The sequence below is a fragment of the Salmo salar genome, chromosome ssa12 (assembly GCF_905237065.1).
Source record: "Salmo salar chromosome ssa12, Ssal_v3.1, whole genome shotgun sequence".
NCBI classification, from domain to species: domain Eukaryota; kingdom Metazoa; phylum Chordata; class Actinopteri; order Salmoniformes; family Salmonidae; genus Salmo; species Salmo salar.
In genome coordinates, this window is record NC_059453.1 from 70,371,957 (window position 1) to 70,395,035 (window position 23,079).

Here is a 23,079-nt window from a genome sequence, read left to right on the forward strand (position 1 = left end):
TTCTTAACTGAATTGCAATCACACAATTTTAACCATTGTGTACCAACTGTTAATTACACAAAATATCTGTAAATGTGTTATTCTTAGTGAATCCTGCAAAACACATATAGCCGCATAAATAATTTTAGGTATGCATATACATTATTCATGTAAAGTGAAAGCATAAAATATTCACCAATAGTCGACTGTGCAGGTGTTGTGTGTGCAGGCCGCTAAATGGAAGCTATGTCTTTAAGAGTTGAGTGAAAGGCGGAGCCAGAGTATATTCTTGTAGCGTGGTGGAGCTTAAAAGAACATCACTCACAACAATAGTATTTATTGAGTAGTCTCTCAGAACAGAAATAATAGTTACTGTACCAAATGCGTTGTCCTTTATTTCTGCTCAGTACAATAGCAGACTGAAGCTTGTAAATTGGGCTATACTAACGTCTACAGCAAAACACGGGAAGTAGAACTGTCGCCAAAAGAGGATTCTTAACGTTTCTAAGTAACAGCTGAGGGAAAACTGTGAGGTTGTCAGGTGAGCTGTTAAAACATCATGGTTTGCAGTGACATGTGTATTTATTTATTTATTTATTTGTGTGTGTGCGTGTGTTGATGACGGCAGCAGTGATTGATGCAATCTCTTATATCTCAGCCGGGACATTGTATCATACATTGCCGTTATAATATCTTTATTATACTGCTATGCCTTTTCATACTAAACAATACACTACTATACAATATGTTAATCTATTCAAGGTTGGAACAACTTGTTCTCCCTGTATAGCTAAAATTAGGCCTGCACTTTTAATTCCAGTATGTGACAGCTATTTGGTTCGTTATAGAGACAAATCACTGTCACATACTAGAATTAAGTGTAGGACCCATGTCATGTAAATGTGAATACAATACCGATATAACTGTATTGATTTGGGGTGAAAAGTTGATAGTTACATATCGGTATATTATTTTTGACGATATATATCGCAATATTATTTTTAACGATATTACTGTTATTTTTGCGCTAGTCAGCTGTACCTGCACCAAAACTGCTGTTTTTTTCTTTAGCCTGTTCTCCATCTTCTTTTAAAATCTGGAGCCAATATGTTTTCAGCATTTATTTCCGTGACGGATCAAAACTCGTTTTCTCATGGCTCTCTCTTGTCCATGTGCAGCAGACATATAGTGAGCAATAGGTTTGGAACATCGAATCGCAATAAAATCACAGTATGGAATAGCATTTATACAGAATCACGAAACCTATAGAATCGCTATACCTATCGTATCGTCAGCTAAGTATCATGATAATATTGTATCGTGAGGTCCCTGACTTACTGACGATGTCAAGAGTCAAGAAGTGATGGATCCTTATTTCATCAGTTACTTGAGATTGGAAAAAACTTATATTATGGAGTGAGCCACTTGTAAACTCGAACAATCAATCCTGTAAAGCAAGGGAGTGTGTGCACTGTTTGCTTGCAGCACAGGTAGAGCGGGTATGGTTGCTCGGGAAACCGCTGCATGGATGTCGTAAGTGGGGTGTGAACCTCTATGTTTTTCTGTGCCTAATGTCGCTGTGTATAGTAAGGTTATGTCCCGAAATGTCACCATATAGGGCTCTGGCCGAAAGTAGTGCACTGTAGGGAAAATGTGTGATTTATCAGATGTGCACAAAGTGCTCATGTTAGTGTGTAAAACCATACCTCTTGGCGTGACTGTGCTGAGCTCGAATAGGCCTGTGTATTACTCTTTTGATAGGACGCTATGGATGTCAAATAGAGACGGTCAGATGGTCTTTTTTTACATTTTAGTCATTTAGCAGACGCTCTTATCCAGATCGACTTACAGTAGTGAATTCATACATTTCTTACATTTTGTTCCTCCATACTGGTCCCCCGTGGGAATCGAACCCACAACCCTGGCGTTGCAAACACCATGCTCTACCAACTGAGCTACACGGGACCACATCATCATCACAAGTGTGTTTACCACACCTCTTGTCTTCCCACACAACCAAAAATCCTCAACTCTTTGAAATAATTCGCCTGCAATGTTCCCATTCATTATTTCTCCATTACTACCACATTTGTTTAATCCTGGTGTTGCCTCTAAATACACTAGTAAACTGTGATCAAACGCACATCCTTAAGTGGGGTGCAGGGCCAAAAAAGGTTGGTATAAAATAAATGGAGCGCGCACACTCGTAAGCTCCACCACGTACCTTTATTCACAAACAAACAACGTTGAAGTGATCTGACGAAGTTTCTTGCAGGATCTAAACACTTTTTTTTGTGAATAAAGGTACATGGTGAAGCTTATGAGTGTGTGGGCTCTATTTCTTTTATGCCTCTGAATAAACTAAATGTAAACTATGGTTAACCAGTGCCAGGATGAACTGTTTTTGCACCTGTTGCCAGAGGAAGTGCGAGCCTCTCAGGGTTCATTATCAAGGATCAAGTTGCGTACTATCCCCTCCGAACTGAATCCAGGGCCCTGGGCAAGGGATGGGAGAGATGCCATGTTGGGCAATTTGGCCTGAGCTGATGTCCTGGGCATGCTGTTGTTCCAGAGCTTTGTTTCCGAATGACCAGCTGTCTGGGCAGCACATCAATCTGTCCATTCTCTACAACTGCTGAGTTCTTAAAAGACCATGGATGTGTTCTTACTTCTTGATGATGGATGGTTGACGATAGATAGATATTGTTCTGGCCATGTATTTATTGTACATACAAACCACAACACGCATTGACTGAACTATTCCTCCATATGATCAGCTGTAAATGGCATAGACTTCTGTGAAGTTATGGCCTCCATCAGTTGAGCAGAGATGACCCTTAGTCCCCCAGATTAGGTCTAGCCACTCTACCCAAAGGAAGTCAGCGGCTGTTGTATGATGCACTCATTCCCCTCTCTTTCTGGCCACAGGTTCCTAATTAAAGGTCATGTCACCAGAATAAGTTTATGGTCTGTATGTAGGGCAGCCCAGCCCCCAAAGTGACTCCTCTTATCAACACTCTATGCAGGTTTTATTGTCTTCTCAGGAATTCAGCATTCTCTGTGTTGATCTTGCCAACCCCGTTGTCACACTTCTGAGAAGCAGAGGTTCTGTTGTGATTACATCATGTAGGTCTGATATCTGATTGGAGGTTAACTTTACAGTAATACTATTGGTCAACAGCTCAGATTTTGAATCCAAACAACTCAGATGCTTATAAAAGGGTATTCGATTAATTGTTCTTCCTCTTATGTTCCTGACTTGCTGTGGTGAGATACCTACACTCTTTATCTCTCCCTCTCATGAGCTATGCGCCATGGCACACGCCATGGTTTCTTTATCTCTCTCTCTGACCACGCTCTCTCTCTGACCACGCGCTCTCTCTCTGACCACGCGCTCTCTCTCTGACCACGCGCTCTCTCTCTGACCACGCGCTCTCTCTCTGACCACGCTCTCTCTCTGACCACGCTCTCTCTCTGACCACGCTCTCTCTCTGACCACGCTCTCTCTCTGACCACGCTCTCTCTCTGACCACGCTCTCTCTCTAACCATGCTTAGAATAAGTAAGGGATAAATGCCAATGTTCTGTACATTACCTTGGAAATAATGTACAATGCAGCGGAGTTCATTTTTCCAAGGCAATGTACAGAACGGAGGTGTTTATCCCGCTTATACCACAGTTGCCAAAGAAAGCACACATTTACCAGTAGGAATACTTTTGTTTCGTTGATATTTTCATAGGCAAATTCATACTTTCTCATCTTTTGGTTGCTAGAGACGCAACCCAGTCGTTCGTTCGATTAGTTTGATATTGATGGATGCGACCCAGTTGTTATTTATGTTCTGTTGCCATGTTTAGTGGCAACGTTCTTATGCCTTTCTTGCTGCTAGCTAATTAACTAGTTACGGCTATACAGTCACAACCTCTGCAGCCAAAATAACAGCAAAGTTTATTCCGTTGCGTTTGTTTAAGCTGTTTATCCCGCTTATACCACAGTTGCCAAAGAAAACAATACTATAATCACATTTACTGGTAGAAATAAAACATATTTTAATTTATATAAGCGAATTCATACTTTATCATCTTTTGGTTGCCAGTCGTTCGTTCTTTTTGTTCCGTTGACATGCTCGCTGGCAACGTTCTTATTCTTTGCTTGCTATCTGACAAGCTAGCCAGCTATCTAGCCAGCTATCTACGGCTAACACAGTCATGAACTCTGCAGCCAGAAGCTAGCTAAATAGTTTGTTGCTAGCAAACCTACCAATATAATAAGTGAATGAAAAAATATAAGTTGCTGGTCAAACTAGAGGTATTTGGGGGTAATTGACAGCATAGTGCCACTTGCGTCATAACTGCAACAGTTGGGACCAGAGAAATTCATGTTCACCAAGTTAGGTCATCAGATGCTCCAATAATGTCTCTGCACAAATCAATGCTAGCTAGTTACATATTTTTCCTCATTTGACCTGCGTTTCAAATGTATCCAATTTCAGTTTTTGTGGTTGTTGGTTTAGCTTTCTGTAACTTTGTAGCAAGTACAGTCTGCATGTGTAGGCGCTTATTGCGTAATGATTGCAAGGTGTCCCGATATCTTTTCCAACTGTGCCGTTAACTGGTTTTAATGTCCATTCTAGAATGCCCTTCTAACAATCAGAAACGAGTATTCAACAATGCTGTGGTATATTGCGTTGTAACTTTGTTAATGCTTTATAACTTAAGCTTTATGGCTTTTATGTGAATGCATTCATTTTACAAAATAAATAAATAACTTGTATTTAGAATTCCATTCTCAGACATTTCTTCATTGCCTATTACTGTAACTCTTGCATATTGCTAATTATCTTAATGGAGTCAGATAAACATTTTAATAGGCTAATTGCTTAATCTTATTCAAATCACATGTGAGGTATATACAATGTATAATATCATACTTATCAAATATTACTGCCCATTACACAGACATAAAACATCAATGTGTCGTGAAGGCATGACAGTTACTGGCCACTACTCGTCTGACCTGGGATGAATGTTCTCCTGAAGACTGAATACATTGGAACATTTAGTTAATAATGTGCTGGTGTTATTTGTTTACACTTTGTTCCGCATATATGACTTGATTTCCTCCCTCTGAACCTTGCTTGCATTGTTTAGTCAGCCCTGACACATTTGACATGACTCGAACATCCAGGTCATCTGACATGGGGAGTGCTTGCAACACCAGGCATATCTCTGGTTACAGGAACAGTCTAATTTAAAAGAGATCTCTTGCAGTCAGAGCTACCTGTCTGCTGGGACTCAATCAACTCTCTGCTGTTGTAAAAAGACACTGTCATTGGTTTGGTTAAAAGATCAGCCATGATGTTGGGGGGGGCCCAGATAGCATATTATGGCAAAATGTGTAGAATTACAGGAAGTTTGTTTTAAAACTGAAATTATTTCTCAGACTCATGGCAAAATGTGTACAATAGCAGAAAATGTGCTTTAAAATGTAAAATCAGCATCATGGAATAGTGTGAACAATAACATGAGGTGAGCTATAAAACAGCACGTTTTGCTTTTAAACTGGATTTCCTTTTTTCTGATACTTGGAGAAAGCTTTTATCTAGAGCTGTTCTGATATTGACTGTAAAATACAACAGCAGAGGATTGTCTCATGTTGGTGGAAATGTGTCAATGAACATAATAAAGAGGAGATCTAATTGTGCTTTTATTACCGGCTCCTGCCTTGGACCCCCTTCACTTTCACTCATGTTCCTACCTCTTGTCTGTGTTACAGGTCCAGCAGTAGCAGCCAGCTGGGCGAGCCGAGTGTTTCCTGGCTTTGATGCGACCCGATTGTGCCTGGAGCATGTGCACAGCGGGCCTGACTGCCCAGGAGATCTGTTTACCTGCAGACAGCCCCTTCCTGCGGGCCAGTCACTGTCTCAGCATGGCTGAAGCCAAGCCCTCATGGAGCCACCGCCATGAGCCGGACAAGTAAGTCCCCACGTGAGTCCTCAGTTACAAGAAGAACATGTTTTATTAGTTCATAGATGCCTTAAAGAAGTCAATAGAACTCAACCAAAACATTGGAATTGCCATGGAAAAGGGCTGTTGGAAAAGATCCCTAATCTACATTTAGGCTATTGTTTGTAACATCAGAGTATAATACTTGTATGGATGTTAACCCCAACACATGTTTATGTCATCTTCACCAATCAACTGCATTACCCTTAGAAACGATGTTGACTACCACCACCGATTTCTGTATGCTAACCAGCTTTACGAACGGGAGTTAGCATTTAGCAGTCACTTCTTCTAAACCTGAAAAGGGACAACTTCTAAATGTTATGCAGCGAAACAGGCAAATATATAAAAATCGGACTTAAGTAACCACATTGTGGGCCTATTACAATACGAATATCCACTTTGTTAGATCAGATTTGTTGAATGTGAGCCAATCTGGTCAATAAAGCGGTCTGCGTTCGATTAACCCCTTAACCGCATCTATATTTTACTAAGGGTATTCCTGCAGGGATGGTTGGAATTGCTATAACTACATGTACAGTATCTGGGACAATTACTCAACTATGTGCATCATACCTTTTTACAGCTTGTACTTCAGTATGGATCCAGCACCAACAGAATACAACTTTCGATTTCAGCAGCAGGTGCCACCATCGCTCAATTCTGAGAGTAAGTACTGGACCCAGCCACTGTAGATTCTATTTCTATGTTACCAACCACCACTTACACCCACAATCCTTCCTTTTGCCCTCTGCCTTATACACAGCCTTACAAGGAGGGATTTAATACCATGTCTCCAAGCCAACTGGTTGATGTTTACTGGGAGGATTTCTTGTTTCTATAAGAATAGAGAGCCAGAATGCTGGCTTCCCAGGATCTGCTTGAAGTATATCCTGGGGAATGTTTAACCAACCAATCAATCATACTGTATATTATGTACATACTTCTTATGCTAGTTGTTATTACTCTTTTCTTATACTTTTTATTACTACTTGGTTTGTTTTTACTTTTGTATTTGGCATTTGATTCTTGACTGATGTTATTGTACTGAATTGTTGAGGAGCGTTAGCAAGTAAGTATTTCACTGTACCGTGTGCATGTGACCAATAAACTTTGATTTGAACAAAACGATGAGAGGAGAGGTCCTTTCGAGTAATTAAGGTGTGTCTCTCTGACCTCCACACTTCCAGGAACCTTTTAACCTAGACACCCTGCTAGGAGCCTGGCTAAAGTTAATTAGTGGTGCACTATGGTTGTAACTTTCTCTGGTAGTTACCAAATGCCGATATTTTGATTGAATTGGTTTTCTAACCACCTTCTCCCTGCAGGACAGAAACATAGCCCAGGTGCACAGTGGTTACCCCCAAAGAAGTCCCGTCCCACTCATCTGTCCCTGTCATCCAGCACTGAGCCCTCCACCCCCAGCCCTGCTGAGGATGACCAGGTGGTCCCTTCCTTCCAGAGGTTGTCTGTGTACGAACACTGCAGTCCCCCCCACACACCTAGCCGGGGGGCCAAACCCCTGCCTCCTCTCCCTGGGCGGGCAGACCTTTCCCCTGACCAGGCCATGGACAATGAGGTGGAGTTCTTCACCAGTTCAGATGACCGACGCTGCTTGGTGCCTGAGCAGTGTCACCCCAAATCCTCTGCCTTTCGCTATGGAGCCCCCAGCCGCAGGAGCTTCAGGGGCTGTGGGCAGATTAACTATGCCTACTTTGAGGGACCTGCGGGGCAGCAAAGACAACAGGAACAGAAAGAGCAGCAGCGGGTACAGGAACAACAGCGGCAACAGCACGAGCAGCAGGAACAGCAACAGAGATTGGAGCGGGAGGTGCGGGAGCAAGCAGAGCAGCAGCCAGTGTGTCCCAGACAGCAGGACCGAGCCCAGAGGAAGCTGCGGCGCTCTCACTCCGGCCCTGCTGGCTCCTTCAACAAGCCCACGTCGCTGCGCCTGCCCTGTCACCACCGCCACACTCAGGGCATGGACAAACCAATGGTGCCTCCCCGCGTGCCCATCCCCCCACGGCCCATCAAGACTGCAGACTACCGCCGCTGGTCAGCTGAGGTATCCTCTGGGGCATATAGTGACGAGGACAAGCCCCCCAAGGTGCCCCCCAGGGACCCTTTGTTGTCTCAAGGAAGCTCCCGTACCCCCAGTCCCAAGAGCCTCCCCTCGTACCTTAACGGTGTTATGCCCCCCACACAGAGCTTTGCCCCAGACCCTAAGTACGTGAGCTGGGGTTTACAGAGGCAGAACAGTGAGGGGTCTCCCTGCATCCTGCCTGTCATGGAGAACGGCAGGAAGGCCAGCACCACACACTACTTCCTGCTCCCACAGCGGCCGGCCAACCTGGACAAACCTTACCCGGAGAAGATACTCCAGGATGTGGACTGCCCGGCAGGTCGCAGTAGAGGGGCTTCAGACCCAGAATGGGATTGTCAGACCAAGAGGAAAGTACAGGTGGATATAGTTTGACTGGGAGGAGACAAATTAGGGAAGGACTCCAGTGGACACGCGCAATCAACCACTGGGGACACAGTGCCTCAGGACACTGAGGCCTTCAAACACTTACTGCTGCTTTAACACTGACGACGTTGGTAGTTTTTACCTCGCTATTCTAAAAACATAGGGTATTTGACATACCATTTACAGTTACTGGGACTTTAGGAACTGCAACTACAACAAAGATGCATGATCTAAATGTTGTCTAACTATTGAGTGTGTGGGTAATATGTAACAATTTTTAGAGTTTTCTTTTTTATGTGATTTAATATTTTAGTACATCGAGTATATGTAAATGTTTTTCTGATACAGTGGTGCAGTTAGCGTATAAGCTGCCTCAAGTTCTCAGTGTTGTGTGTGTGTGTGTGTGTGTGTGTGTGTGTGTCACATGTATAGGATGTTTTGTGAGTTGTATGTTGTGTTTTTGATATTGCTTTTGTGTCTCAGAACTTGGGGACAAAGGGTCAGTAAAGCAATCATTATCTCGTATTGCATATATGAAGTCTAAAGAAGAGGCCAATGTATTGAAACACTTTATGAAGGATTCTCCACCCACATCCCCACTCTAACTCCTATTATGTATAAGCATGAATATAGGAATGCACATATGTTTCCTGCCTTGTTGATATTTCAGTCTTACTCAGGCCACTATGTTTATGAATGGAAGTGTATTTCTGTGTTCCCCTCACTGGACGTACACTCTGTACCAGTGGAATAATGGTATGCCTATCTCCAGTGGAATGTCTAGTGCAGACTTTGTGTTAGGCGTAGTACTTTGTGTTAGGCGTGTGTGCGCGTGGTGCAACTGTGTTTGTGTTTTCCCTGCTGATTTTGTGTGACTTTTCTACCATATTGTAGAAAACTAGGTTAACAATATTTGTTACTGTTCTCTGCCTGTTTTCAGCACTGCTGCCAAATACAGTTGTAAAGAGAATCCTCCCTAACCCTTATGCTACTTTCAGTGTCCAGGTCATTTTGTGTTGCACAAAAATGTGCCTGTAGAACATATGTGAATGTATGATTTTCTTACTGTTTGGGCAGCTCAGTAGCTTACTGTTTGGGCAGCTCATTGTCTGTCACTAACTGTCTTCAATACTACCTCCCAATGACAATACAAATCAATATATACCCAAAAACCTGGTGGAACGTAATCTTAAAATCATTTGAATTGAAACACCTAAATATTTCTGAAACGCCCTCAGTGAACATATGAAGTGTATTAAAATCCAAACCACTACTTCACTTACCATAGTCCATTTACCATATTTCAGAATTATAAACAGAATGACCGGACCTTTCGTTTGACATTATTTCGACTACACCAAGTGATCGTTGATCCCAGAGACATTGGGCTCACCTGATAACATAGACATATTACGCTTGACTGTGTGGGGCTTACCTACCTGAAACGGACTTTCCTGTTCTGCTAATGCATTCCTGCCTGACATGATTGCAGTGGGTGTGGTCCGGAGACTTTGGCTGCTGGCGGCCAGGAAATGATATGGATTTTATTGTAATAGATTATTCAAGAACCATAATGATGACATAGTAAATTTAGCAAGTGCATCGAAGTAACCCTGGATATAAAACATGGTCGAATTGGATAGCAGATTAGCTCTACAGTCAAATGGTCACTTAAGTACATTTTCCCTCAAAGGGAAAACAAACCTAGTAGAGGCCATGTCGTTTTATATTTAATGTATAATACATTGTTTACATTGTACACTGATATGTTATTTAATCTTAACCTATTCCCATGTCTTATCGGAAACAATGAAATCAAGTGAAGACTAGTTCATTGAGAATAATTGACATTATCTGCTGTGGTGAAACAAATGCACTGGGAGTAAAGAACATTATGCTGTGTTTATTTAACATAAATACACTATTCATTATGAATATTTGATCAATGTATCAGTCTTTTAAAGGGAAAAATAAAATGACTTATTTATGAATCGGCCTTTGTTCTGTACTCTGTTTGTTGAATGGTGTGAGATGAACTCTGATTCAGCTGTTTGGCCTGTTTTATCACCCCCACCCACACCCTCATGCAGTGCCTCATTACAGCTGGCTACAGTCCAAACACACAGCAGAGCGACTTATTCAGACAGACAGGTATACATTACCTTCCCCTTCCTGGTTGTAAGTATGACTCTCCCCCTGGTTACCTGTTGAGCAACTCAGAGGCCAGGTAACCTGGTTCCTCAGGTCTTCAGTGCTTCATGTTGCCTTGTTTCACTGAGTCCATAGCTTGAATGATGACTGGAAAAGTTCTTCTTATTTGAAAAGATTTGTCAGTGCAGTTACTCATTTTTATAGTACAGGACAGTGCCAGAGCAGGACTGAAATCATTAGCCAAATCCAATATAGGGTGTGGTCACCTGCTCAACATTATTCTTATACAGTACATTCGTTATTGTCTCTGGAAAGGGTAGCTCATAAATTTCCCATTCCTTTTTGCTGTAGGTATTTAGTATTAGGGTCTATTGATGGTGATGGTGCTGTGTCCTCTGAGAGGAACAAAAGGCAGCAGTGTGATCTAGGCCACCTGCCAGCTCTTTCACCTGGCTCTCGCTCAGGTGAGCTGCTAGGCAACAGCATGGACGGTGGCCATGGCAACAGATGGTGACAAGGGCTATCTATTTAAATGGTGGTCCCAAATGGGGACAGTAAAGCGCAAGTACACAAAATCAAGACGAAACAAAGAGCAATAATGAATCTGGTCTGTGCGACGCATTTGTGAATTCAAGCAAGAAAAACTTACATTAACCACAAGAAACATCACACAAACAGAAACACGACAGGAACATGCACACAGGGGATGCAAATGTCCGTGTTCATTTTCAGAACCATGTTCTACCTCAAGGCTGACAAAGTGGGAGATTTACCCAATGGAACAATCTCCCACTTTTTATGGCTGCTATTATTCAAATAATAAATATATATATATAACCTTTGTGGTTTCGCCTGCAGATGTCTGTGACAGATATTGCAGTGTGGTTGCAATGTCTGAATGTCCTCTAATAAGTCTGCAGCAAGATCATACATGTCTGGTTATAGTCTGTGGAAGATAAATAAATAAATAATAAAACATCATTGATTTAAAAAGGGTCCATCGAATGTTGTAGTGTTTTAGATACAAAAACTGTCATGTTTGAATCATAGACTTTCATCTATGTCTATACAAAACTGAAACAACATGATCAAAGGAATAAACAGGAATCAAAAGATAAAAAGATAAAAAGGCAGAGTGAAATACCAGCTTGAATAATGGCTCAGGTTGGATACAGTATAAGAGCCCAGAGAATGCATCACATTGGCATTACTGGCACAGATGGCACAAAATTCTACCTGTCCCTCTACTTCCAATACTCTGTAGGCTATCAGCAGTAATGCCCCAAGTGAATTAAAGGGAAAGGGGGATACCTGTCAGTTGTACAACTGAATGCATCTCTGAATCAGAGGTGCGGGTGGCTGCTATAATTAACATCCACATCATCAGCACCCAGGGAACACTGGGTTAACTGCCTTGCTCAGGGGCAGAACAACAGATTTGTATCTTGTCAGCTCAGGGATTCAATCCAGCAACCTTTCAGTTACTGGCCCAACGCTCTAACCAACAGGCTACAAGCAACAGCTCTTCAAACATTGGCAATAACGCTAAATGTCATGCAACTGAATATTGCATGATATGAACTGAACCTGTTGCATGACATTATTGCCAACATGTTCAAAGAGAAAACTGTTTTTATTTGTGTTCTTTGTTATACTGTTATTTTATTATTGATGCTCTTCCCTAACTTTCTGAAAGCACATGCAGTTGTCGTTGGAAAAAAGGATGTGTGCGCCCCCTAGCGCACATAGGTTGTAATTGCCACATGATATTAGATAAATATGAAAATATTCCATTCCATTTAAAGATGTGAATAATGGAAGAAAAGGACGCAGATGATTCGTCTCACCGTTTATTGAAATATTTGTCAAATTAAAATATATATGTGAACCCAAAGCCCAGAAGTTACATATTACACTTAGTCAACAGACGTAACATACACATCTAACAATCATACAGGGTAGTCTTTAATGCCAGGAAATTGTTCATCTAGATCGCATTCTATTTATCAAGTCCTCAAATGACAATAGTGTGTAGCCTTATGCTTCTGAATTCCAGTAAAATAGCTGCAGTACAAAAATAATTTGATTCACAATGATTATGCAAATGATAAAGAATAATTATTTGTGGTAACTGAGCAAACATTTTAGGTAGCTTGAATACTTTATTCTGTGTTATTTTGAAGAAAATCTATTATTGTTGGCCATTGGGTCTTCACCTGAGAAAACATGTTGGATAATCATATCACTTAAAATGTCAACATTAGTATTCATTAAAATAGAGAATCATAAACAGCTGGTACTCTAGACTGTGAAAGTAATTACATGTAAATACTTGTTATTATAGCATATAGAGAGGTGTGATGTTTTAGTGTAGATACTATATTTTATATTTACTGCCACTCATTACTAGATGTAATTTTTCATTCATAGCAAAGATTGTAAGATATGACAAATATGAAAGACATGAAACAACAGAAATTACAGTATAATGTCTGTAAATGTACTCACATTTTATGTTGTGTCCACATTTTCAAGATGCAGGCTGAATACACCTGGGCAGCCTTCGTCAATTAAATCAGTGTTTGTGTAGACTGGTGAACTGCCATGGTAAGGACCGAGGTCTAAAATCAACATGAAAACAAATGAGTGTTGGGAATATATTATAGAAAGTATAATATTCTGGTTGTCAGTCATTGGGACATAGAGGCTGAGATGAGCATACCTCTTTGTGTGAAGTCAAAAAAGTCCTCATTGAGAGACATCAGTCTTCTGGCAGGTGGCTTGTCAATGTTCCTGAGTTATAAAAACAAACACAGATTGCATCTGATTTACTTCAAATCAAGCAATCATTTGCATGGCATACAAGAATATGCCTGTGTTATGTTATGATACCCACCAACATCCCCCACGGGTCCTTCGCAGGACCACGATAACCACGATGAGAACAAGTATGAGGAGGATGCCTGCCCCCAGCGCACCAAAGAGTGCAGCATAGAAACCTCTTCCCCTGCGGAAGCGCTCACACTGGGGTCCATGATACTGCTCCAGGGAAGACTCATAGCACCTTTGTCAAACAGGGAGGGGTTATGATGCATACTGCTTCAGCATTTATGTTTCAACATTTAATTTGGTTACATTTAATTAACTGAAATTACTTTGTAACATTGTGTAACACAACTTAACATGTACCAAAATCCCAGCACTACATACGGTAGTGGGTACATATGGGTAATTATTTAGACCCCAAGTGTATGTTACAGCCTTATTCTAAAATGTATACAAACAAAAAGTCCTCAGCAATCTACATACAATACCCAGTATTGATCTGGGGAAGGGTACCAAAACATTTCTGCAGCATTGAAGGTCCCCAAGAACACAGTGGCCTCCATCATTCTTAAATGTAAGAAGTTTAGAACCACCAATACTCTTCCTAGATCAATCAGGGGAGAAGGCCTTGACCAAGAACCCGATGGTCACTCTGACAGAGCTCTAGAGTTACTCTGTGGAGATGGGAGAACCTTCCAGAAGGACAACCATCTCTGCAGCACTCCACCAATCAGGCCTTCATGGTAGAGTGGCCAGACGGAAGCCACTCCTCAGTAAAAGGCACATGACAGCCCGCTTGGAGTTTGCCAAAAGACACCTAAAGACTCTGACCATGAGAAACAAGATTCTCTGGTCTGATGAAACCAAGATTGAACTCCTGGCCTGAATGCCAAGCGTCACGTCTGGAGGAAACCTGGCACCATCCCTACGGTGAAGCATGGTGGTGGCAGCATCATGCTGTGGGGATGTTTTTCAGCGGCAGGGACTGGGAGACTAGTCAGGATCGAGGCAAAGATGAACAGAGCAAAGTACAGAGAGATCCTTGATAAAAACCTGCTCCAGAGCGCTCAGGACCTCAGACTGGGGTGAAGGTTCACCTTCCAACAGGACAACGACCCTAAGCACACAGCTAAGCCAACGCAGGAGTGGCTTCGGGACAAGTCTCTGAATGTCCTTTAGTGTCCCAGCCAGAGCCTGGACTTAAAACCGATCGAACATCCAACCTGACAGAGCTTGAGAGGATCTGCAGAGAAGAGCTTGTAGTGTCAGGCTGTCATTGTAAATAAGAATTTGTTCTTAACTGACGTAATACATTTTTTTTTAAAGACCCAAGAAGACTTAAGGCTGTAATCGCTGCCAAATATGCTTCAATAAAGTACTAAGTAAAGGGTCTGAATACTTATGTAAATGTGATATTTCCTTTTTTTGCAAACATTTAAAAAAAACTTAGTTTTTGCTTTGTCATGAGGTATTGTGTGTAGTTTGATGAGGGAAAGAAACGATTGAATCCATTTTAGAATAAAGTTGTAACGTAACAAAATGTGGAAAAAGTAAAGGGGTCTCAATACTTTCCGAATGCACTTTATCAGATTGAATAAATTGTGAAAACAAATAGGGTCTTACAGACAAATAGGTCCACTTTGAACATTAAAGCATTCTCCGTGTCTATGACAGTAGTCTGGATACTGTTTACAAGGCCCCACACACTTCCAGCTGCCATCAGAGAGCTCTTCTGTGTAGTTGGCAAAACCCAGACGACAGGCCACAAATGGCCTCAAATCTGCGATATCTGATTAGAAAACAATTCCCCATCAAAATTACTCTCATATCTCTACTAAATTCAATAAAAGTTTGATTTTACAAGGTTTTCAAACAAAATGAAACTATTTACAATTTACAAATACAAAAAAAAACATTACGCATGATACATATTTTTAATTGCCACACATTACTTACTCCTTATTTTCGTCGGTTGGAAGGTAATGTTGGTAATCTGGATTCGCACATTTTCAAATGCTTGACTGATGTTCATTAGGTTATCTGTGTTGTTCAAGATATTCCAAAGTGTGGGTTCCAGTTCATTGTTGAGGAAATCAATTTGGGATGCATTGTTGGGATAGGTGTATTCCGCTATGCTCTCTGCAACAATACTTCCAGGTCTAGAAGAATAGACATAAATCACATTTCAAGAGTTCAACAGTTGATTACTATAATAGGAATTTGATTTGCAGTATTTAAGTGTATTTTATTCATGTTTGTTTAATTACGCTTCTTAGATGTTTGTGTTTTGAAAATATAATAACCTACTTTAGATTAATGACTTTAACATCTTTAAAATTTTGTGGATCTGCTCTCCTGCAGAGAGCACTAAGCTGAAAAACAGAAAGAAAAAATATGCATTTGATATATTTCACTCTGATCCTGTCAAAATGGTATATCAGGTAGCCATTTTAGGCCTATGTGTTATTGTAACTACTTCTTTATTCAGTAACGAATGATACCTTATTGCGTTAGTATTAAGTTGTTAAAATATATTACTGTACCATTACACATTTATGAATAATGTTTTTACAAAATCACACAACATTAAAAAACATATTGCATACCTCCTTAATCAAAGTTTTGATTAATATTTGGGACTTGCTGGAGTTCATATTTTCATACTCAGGCTCAAATTCCCTCATAATCCTCAAAGAGACATTTGCCTTTCTGGTTGGTACTGCCTTATCTGCAAAGAAATGCATGCCTATGTAAGTACAAACATACAAAGAATCCTGTTTTGTCATTAGTAAATTCAGGGCATTGAAGAAGGGCTTGATTCAATCCGTATCGCCAAAGTTCAGCGCTATAGGATGATAAAAATTGAAAGACCATGTTCCTTCCTGCTTTTGCAGTGACTGCATTCATGGTAAATGCTTGCCTGACAACTCATACTGAATTTAATTCCGCTGCTCTATCGATCGCTACACATATTCAGTCTGAAACTGCCATCCAGAAATCATTGCATTATCTCTAACAAATCTAACTAGTCAGAGTATCAAAGTTGATAACGTCATCGTGGAAAGTTGATTATGTCATTGTGAATAAGAAACGTCAGTTGGCCGGAGTGATGTGGATGGGTAGCAAGGCAAAGTAATGTCAATCAGAAATTACCATTACATTTCGACACGGATTGAATCAAGCCCTAAGTTTAATGGGTCTACCATTGGTGAAAAGGTCTCGTTCTTTTATGTCAAGTTAAAACCACACATGTATGGGTTCATGATAGCATCAATCATTCATGATGAAACATTTAGTTAATGCAGAGGTGACATTCAGCTTTACTTGTTAAACAACATTGACCAATATATTTTTTACTAGTCATGTAGAGGCTTTAGTAAGAAATTATAATGAAAAGGAAAACTCACCCAAGGAAACTGTGGTGACATTGATTCCATAAATACACAAATCTCCAAAGGTGGAGTCAGAGCAATGGCATTGACATAAGCCAAGATTGTCATTGAAAAAACAAGGAGCACCATGACACTGACAGTCCTCTTCATTACATTGATGAGTTGTAGATCTTGTTGTGAATGAAGTAAGGAAAACATTTGAGGTTGAACTGTGGGCTGGTGTTGACTGACTGTCTGCCTGTGTATGCACAATTGTGGTCACTGTCTCGCTTTGCGTTGACGGTCTCCTTTCTGTGGTCGAACCTGGAATCATTGTCTCTAAAGTGGAGGTGGAAAATGCTGATTCACTAGTATTTTTCAAGTGTGTAGTTGTGAATGGTGTGGAAAGACCATTTTCAGTGGTTGCCGGAGTGGAAGAAATGTCAACAGTGGTTTGCAACATACCTGATGTTGACAATATGTTGGTGGTTGGACTGTTGTACTCAGTTGTTTGAGACTCCATTGGGCTAGTGATGTTTGTGCTTTGGGTTTGATTTACAGTTACGTCTTGTCTTGTAATAACAGGTAAGGATGTTATATGTGTAGTGGAGGGTGACTTCAATGAGTCAGTTGTCTTTGGAGAGTTTGTAGTTGTGAATGGTGTAGAAATATGATCTTCTGCAGTTGAGACCACAGCTGTACTTTCCATTGAAGGATGGCTTGTGGAACCATGTTCTTTAGTAGACATCTCAATTGAAGACATCTCCGAAGTGGATTGTGACATTCCTGAAGTTGACAATTTGTTGGTTGCTGGACTGGTGTCTTGAGTTGTTTGAGACTCCATTGAGGTAGGGATTGATGTGCTTTGGGTTTGATTTACAGTTACGTCTTGTTCTGTAATAACAGGGGAGGATGTTATATGTGTAGTGGAGGGGGACTTCAATGATTCAGTTGTCTTCGGAGAGTTTGTAGTTGTGAATGGTGTGGACAGATTACCTTCTGGGGTTGAGACCATATCTGTAATATCCATTGAAGTTTCCCTTGTACTTGTGGACCCAATGTCTTCATTTGTCATCTCTGTTGAAGATATTTTGAAAGTTGATCGTGACATACTTGATGTTGACAATCTATTGTTTTTTGGACTCGTATGTTGAGTCCTGTGAGACTCCATTGAGGTGGGGATTGATGTGCTTTGGGTTTGCGTTGCAGTTCCGTTTTCTGTTGTAATAAGAGATTGGAATGTTGTGTCTGTAGTGGAGGAGGACGTCACTGATTCCATTGTCTTTGTAGAATTTGAAGTTGTGAATGATGTGGAAAGATTTTCCTCTGCAGATGAGACCAAAGCAGTACTTTCCAATGACGATTGGCTTGTTCTTGTTGACCCGTGTTCTCCAGTAGCCATCTCAGTTGAAGACATTTCCAAAGTGGATTGTGACATACCCAATGTTGACAATATGTTGGTGGTTGGACTGTTGTACTCAGTTGTTGGAGACTCCAATGGGCTAGTGATGTTTGTGCTTTGGGTTTGATTTACAGTTACGTCTTGTCTTGTAATAACAGGTAAGGATGTTATATGTGTAGTGGAGGGTGACTTCAATGAGTCAGTTGTCTTTGGAGAGTTTGTAGTTGTGAATGGTGTAGAAATATGATCTTCTGCAGTTGAGACCACAGCTGTACTTTCCATTGAAGGATGGCTTGTGGAACCATGTTCTTTAGTAGACATCTCAATTGAAGACATCTCCGAAGTGGATTGTGACATTCCTGAAGATGACAATTTGTTGGTTGCTGGACTGGTGTCTTGAGTTGTTTGAGACGCCATTGAGGTAGGGATTGATGTGCTTTGGGTTTGATTTACAGTTACGTCTTGTTCTGTAATAACAGGGGAGGATGTTATATGTGTAGTGGAGGGGGACTTCAATGATTCAGTTGTCTTCGGAGAGTTTGTAGTTGTGAATGGTGTGGACAGATTACCTTCTGGGGTTGAGACCATATCTGTAATATCCATTGAAGTTTGCCTTGTACTTGTGGACCCAATGTCTTCACTTGTCATCTCTGTTGAAGATATTTCCAAAGTTGATCGTGACATACTTGATGTTGACAATCTATTGTTGTTTGGACTCGTATGTTGAGTCCTGTGAGACTCCATTGAGGTGGGGATTGATGTGCTTTGGGTTTGCGTTGCAGTTCCGTTTTCTGTTGTAATAAGAGATTGGAATGTTATGTCTGAAGTGGAGGAGGACGTCACTGATTCCATTGTCTTTGTAGAATTTGAAGTTGTGAATGATGTGGAAAGATTTTCTTCTGCAGATGAGACCAAAGCAGTACTTTCCAATGACGATTGGCTTGCACTTCTTGTTGACCCGTGTTCTCCAGTAGCCATCTCAGTTGAAGACATTTCCAAAGTGGATTGTGACATACCCAATGTTGACAATATGTTGGTGGTTGGACTGTTGTACTCAGTTGTTGGAGACTCCATTGGGCTAGTGATGTTTGTGCTTTGGGTTTGATTTACAGTTACGTCTTGTCTTGTAATAACAGGTAAGGATGTTATATGTGTAGTGGAGGGTGACTTCAATGAGTCAGTTGTCTTTGGAGAGTTTGTAGTTGTGAATGGTGTAGAAATATGATCTTCTGCAGTTGAGACCACAGCTGTACTTTCCATTGAAGGATGGCTTGTGGAACCATGTTCTTTAGTAGACATCTCAATTGAAGACATATCCGAAGTGGATTGTGACATTCCTGAAGATGACAATTTGTTGGTTGCTGGACTGGTGTCTTGAGTTGTTTGAGACGCCATTGAGGTAGGGATTGATGTGCTTTGGGTTTGATTTACAGTTACGTCTTGTTCTGTAATAACAGGGGAGGATGTTATATGTGTAGTGGAGGGGGACTTCAATGATTCAGTTGTCTTCGGAGAGTTTGTAGTTGTGAATGGTGTGGACAGATTACCTTCTGGGGTTGAGACCATATCTGTAATATCCATTGAAGTTTGCCTTGTACTTGTGGACCCAATGTCTTCACTTGTCATCTCTGTTGAAGATATTTCCAAAGTTGATCGTGACATACTTGATGTTGACAATCTATTGTTGTTTGGACTCGTATGTTGAGTCCTGTGAGACTCCATTGAGGTGGGGATTGATGTGCTTTGGGTTTGCGTTGCAGTTCCGTTTTCTGTTGTAATAAGAGATTGGAATGTTATGTCTGAAGTGGAGGAGGACGTCACTGATTCCATTGTCTTTGTAGAATTTGAAGTTGTGAATGATGTGGAAAGATTTTCTTCTGCAGATGAGACCAAAGCAGTACTTTCCAATGACGATTGGCTTGCACTTCTTGTTGACCCGTGTTCTCCAGTAGCCATCTCAGTTGAAGACATTTCCAAAGTGGATTGTGACATACCCAATGTTGACAATATGTTGGTGGTTGGACTGTTGTACTCAGTTGTTTGAGACTCCATTGGGCTAGTGATGTTTGTGCTTTGGGTTTGATTTACAGTTACGTCTTGTCTTGTAATAACAGGTAAGGATGTTATATGTGTAGTGGAGGGTGACTTCAATGAGTCAGTTGTCTTTGGAGAGTTTGTAGTTGTGAATGGTGTAGAAATATGATCTTCTGCAGTTGAGACCACAGCTGTACTTTCCATTGAAGGATGGCTTGTGGAACCATGTTCTTTAGTAGACATCTCAATTGAAGACATCTCCGAAGTGGATTGTGACATTCCTGAAGTTGACAATTTGTTGGTTGCTGGACTGGTGTCTTGAGTTGTTTGAGACTCCATTGAGGTAGGGATTGATGTGCTTTGGGTTTGATTTACAGTTACGTCTTGTTCTGCAATAACAGGGGAGGATGTTATATGTGTAGTGGAGGGGGACTTCAATGATTCAGTTGTCTTCTGAGAGTTTGTAGTTGTGAATGGTGTGGACAGATTACCTTCTGGGGTTGAGACCATATCTGTAATATCCATTGAAGTTTGCCTTGTACTTGTGGACCCAATGTCTTCACTTGTCATCTCTGTTGAAGATATTTTGAAAGTTGATCGTGACATACTTGATGTTGACAATCTATTGTTTTTTGGACTCGTATGTTGAGTCCTGTGAGACTCCATTGAGGTGGGGATTGATGTGCTTTGGGTTTGCGTTGCAGTTCCGTTTTCTGTTGTAATAAGAGATTGGAATGTTGTGTCTGTAGTGGAGGAGGACGTCACTGATTCCATTGTCTTTGTAGAATTTGAAGTTGTGAATGATGTGGAAAGATTTTCCTCTGTAGATGAGACCAAAGCAGTACTTTCCAATGACGATTGGCTTGTTCTTGTTGACCCGTGTTCTCCAGTAGCCATCTCAGTTGAAGACATTTCCAAAGTGGATTGTGACATACCCAATGTTGACAATATGTTGGTGGTTGGACTGTTGTACTCAGTTGTTGGAGACTCCATTGGGCTAGTGATGTTTGTGCTTTGGGTTTGATTTACAGTTACGTCTTGTCTTGTAATAACAGGTAAGGATGTTATATGTGTAGTGGAGGGTGACTTCAATGATTCAGTTGTCTTTGGAGAGTTTGTAGTTGTGAATGGTGTAGAAATATGATCTTCTGCAGTTGAGACCACAGCTGTACTTTCCATTGAAGGATGGCTTGTGGAACCATGTTCTTTAGTAGACATCTCAATTGAAGACATCTCCGAAGTGGATTGTGACATTCCTGAAGTTGACAATTTGTTGGTTGCTGGACTGGTGTCTTGAGTTGTTTGAGATGCCATTGAGGTAGGGATTGATGTGCTTTGGGTTTGATTTACAGTTACGTCTTGTTCTGTAATAACAGGGGAGGATGTTATATGTGTAGTGGAGGGGGACTTCAATGATTCAGTTGTCTTCGGAGAGTTTGTAGTTGTGAATGGTGTGGACAGATTACCTTCTGGGGTTGAGACCATATCTGTAATATCCATTGAAGTTTGCCTTGTACTTGTGGACCCAATGTCTTCACTTGTCATCTCTGTTGAAGATATTTCCAAAGTTGATCGTGACATACTTGATGTTGACAATCTATTGTTGTTTGGACTCGTATGTTGAGATCTGTGAGACTCCATTGAGGTGGGGATTGATGTGCTTCGGGTTTGCGTTGCAGTTCCGTTTTCTGTTGTAATAAGAGGTTGGAATGTTATGTCTGCAGTGGAGGAGGACGTCCCTGATTCCATTGTCTTTGTAGAATTTGAAGTTGTGAATGATGAGGAAAGATTTTCTTCTGCAGATGAGACCAAAGCAGTACTTTCCAATGACGATTGGCTTGTTCTTGTTGACCCGTGTTCTCCAGTAGCCATCTCAGTTGAAGACATTTCCAAAGTGGATTGTGACATACCCAATGTTGACAATATGTTGGTGGTTGGACTGTTGTACTCAGTTGTTGGAGACTCCATTGGGCTAGTGATGTTTGTGCTTTGGGTTTGATTTACAGTTACGTCTTGTCTTGTAATAACAGGTAAGGATGTTATATGTGTAGTGGAGGGTGACTTCAATGAGTCAGTTGTCTTTGGAGAGTTTGTAGTTGTGAATGGTGTAGAAATATGATCTTCTGCAGTTGAGACCACAGCTGTACTTTCCATTGAAGGATGGCTTGTGGAACCATGTTCTTTAGTAGACATCTCAATTGAAGACATCTCCGAAGTGGATTGTGACATTCCTGAAGATGACAATTTGTTGGTTGCTGGACTGGTGTCTTGAGTTGTTTGAGACGCCATTGAGGTAGGGATTGATGTGCTTTGGGTTTGATTTACAGTTACGTCTTGTTCTGTAATAACAGGGGAGGATGTTATATGTGTAGTGGAGGGGGACTTCAATGATTCAGTTGTCTTCGGAGAGTTTGTAGTTGTGAATGGTGTGGACAGATTACCTTCTGGGGTTGAGACCATATCTGTAATATCCATTGAAGTTTGCCTTGTACTTGTGGACCCAATGTCTTCACTTGTCATCTCTGTTGAAGATATTTCCAAAGTTGATCGTGACATACTTGATGTTGACAATCTATTGTTGTTTGGACTCGTATGTTGAGTCCTGTGAGACTCCATTGAGGTGGGGATTGATGTGCTTTGGGTTTTGCGTTGCAGTTCCGTTTTCTGTTGTAATAAGAGATTGGAATGTTATGTCTGAAGTGGAGGAGGACGTCACTGATTCCATTGTCTTTGTAGAATTTGAAGTTGTGAATGATGTGGAAAGATTTTCTTCTGCAGATGAGACCAAAGCAGTACTTTCCAATGACGATTGGCTTGCACTTCTTGTTGACCCGTGTTCTCCAG

The 23,079-nt window shown here is 41.0% G+C and overlaps 2 protein-coding genes across 3 annotated transcripts; one reads left to right on the top strand and one right to left on the bottom strand.

The window, feature by feature from the left end:
- Window positions 1-275: 275 nt before the first annotated feature.
- Window positions 276-10,442, top strand: LOC106565918 (ERBB receptor feedback inhibitor 1). Of its 2 annotated transcripts, XM_014133616.2 has the most exons (4): window positions 276-520; window positions 5,755-5,954; window positions 6,571-6,653; window positions 7,313-10,442. In XM_014133616.2, the coding sequence occupies exons 2-4, from the start codon at window positions 5,803-5,805 to the stop codon at window positions 8,458-8,460; spliced, it is 1,383 nt and encodes a 460-aa protein (XP_013989091.2). In that variant the 5' UTR covers window positions 276-520; window positions 5,755-5,802; the 3' UTR covers window positions 8,461-10,442. The 2 variants fall into 2 exon arrangements, with proteins under 2 accessions (XP_013989091.2, XP_013989093.2); XM_014133618.2 differs by lacking the exon at window positions 276-520 and having other exon boundaries at window positions 5,755-5,966.
- A 1,997-nt stretch (window positions 10,443-12,439) lies between these two features.
- On the bottom strand, window positions 12,440-22,871 carry LOC106565917 (mucin-3A). Its single transcript, XM_014133615.2, has 9 exons — window positions 16,836-22,871; window positions 16,035-16,156; window positions 15,736-15,800; window positions 15,385-15,587; window positions 15,052-15,217; window positions 13,499-13,666; window positions 13,325-13,395; window positions 13,111-13,223; window positions 12,440-12,818 (listed from the first exon to the last, which is right to left on the bottom strand). Exons 1-8 carry the CDS (start codon window positions 22,849-22,851, stop codon window positions 13,114-13,116), a joined length of 6,921 nt encoding a protein of 2,306 aa, XP_013989090.2. The 5' UTR covers window positions 22,852-22,871; the 3' UTR covers window positions 12,440-12,818; window positions 13,111-13,113.
- Between the last annotated feature and the right edge of the window lie 208 nt (window positions 22,872-23,079).

Coding starts and splice junctions, on each gene's coding strand:
- LOC106565918 (XM_014133616.2), top strand. CDS start 5,803: ATGCGACCCGATTGTGCCTGGAGCATGTGCACAGCGGGCCTGACTGCC. Junction 5,955..6,570: donor CACCGCCATGAGCCGGACAA/GTAAGTCCCCAC, acceptor ACCTTTTTACAG/CTTGTACTTCAGTATGGATC. Junction 6,654..7,312: donor ACCATCGCTCAATTCTGAGA/GTAAGTACTGGA, acceptor TTCTCCCTGCAG/GACAGAAACATAGCCCAGGT.
- LOC106565917 (XM_014133615.2), bottom strand. CDS start 22,851: ATGGAGTCTCACAGGACTCAACATACGAGTCCAAACAACAATAGATTG. Junction 15,588..15,735: donor GTTAAAGTCATTAATCTAAA/GTAGGTTATTAT, acceptor CTATTCTTCTAG/ACCTGGAAGTATTGTTGCAG. Junction 15,218..15,384: donor CCAACCGACGAAAATAAGGA/GTAAGTAATGTG, acceptor TTTTCTAATCAG/ATATCGCAGATTTGAGGCCA.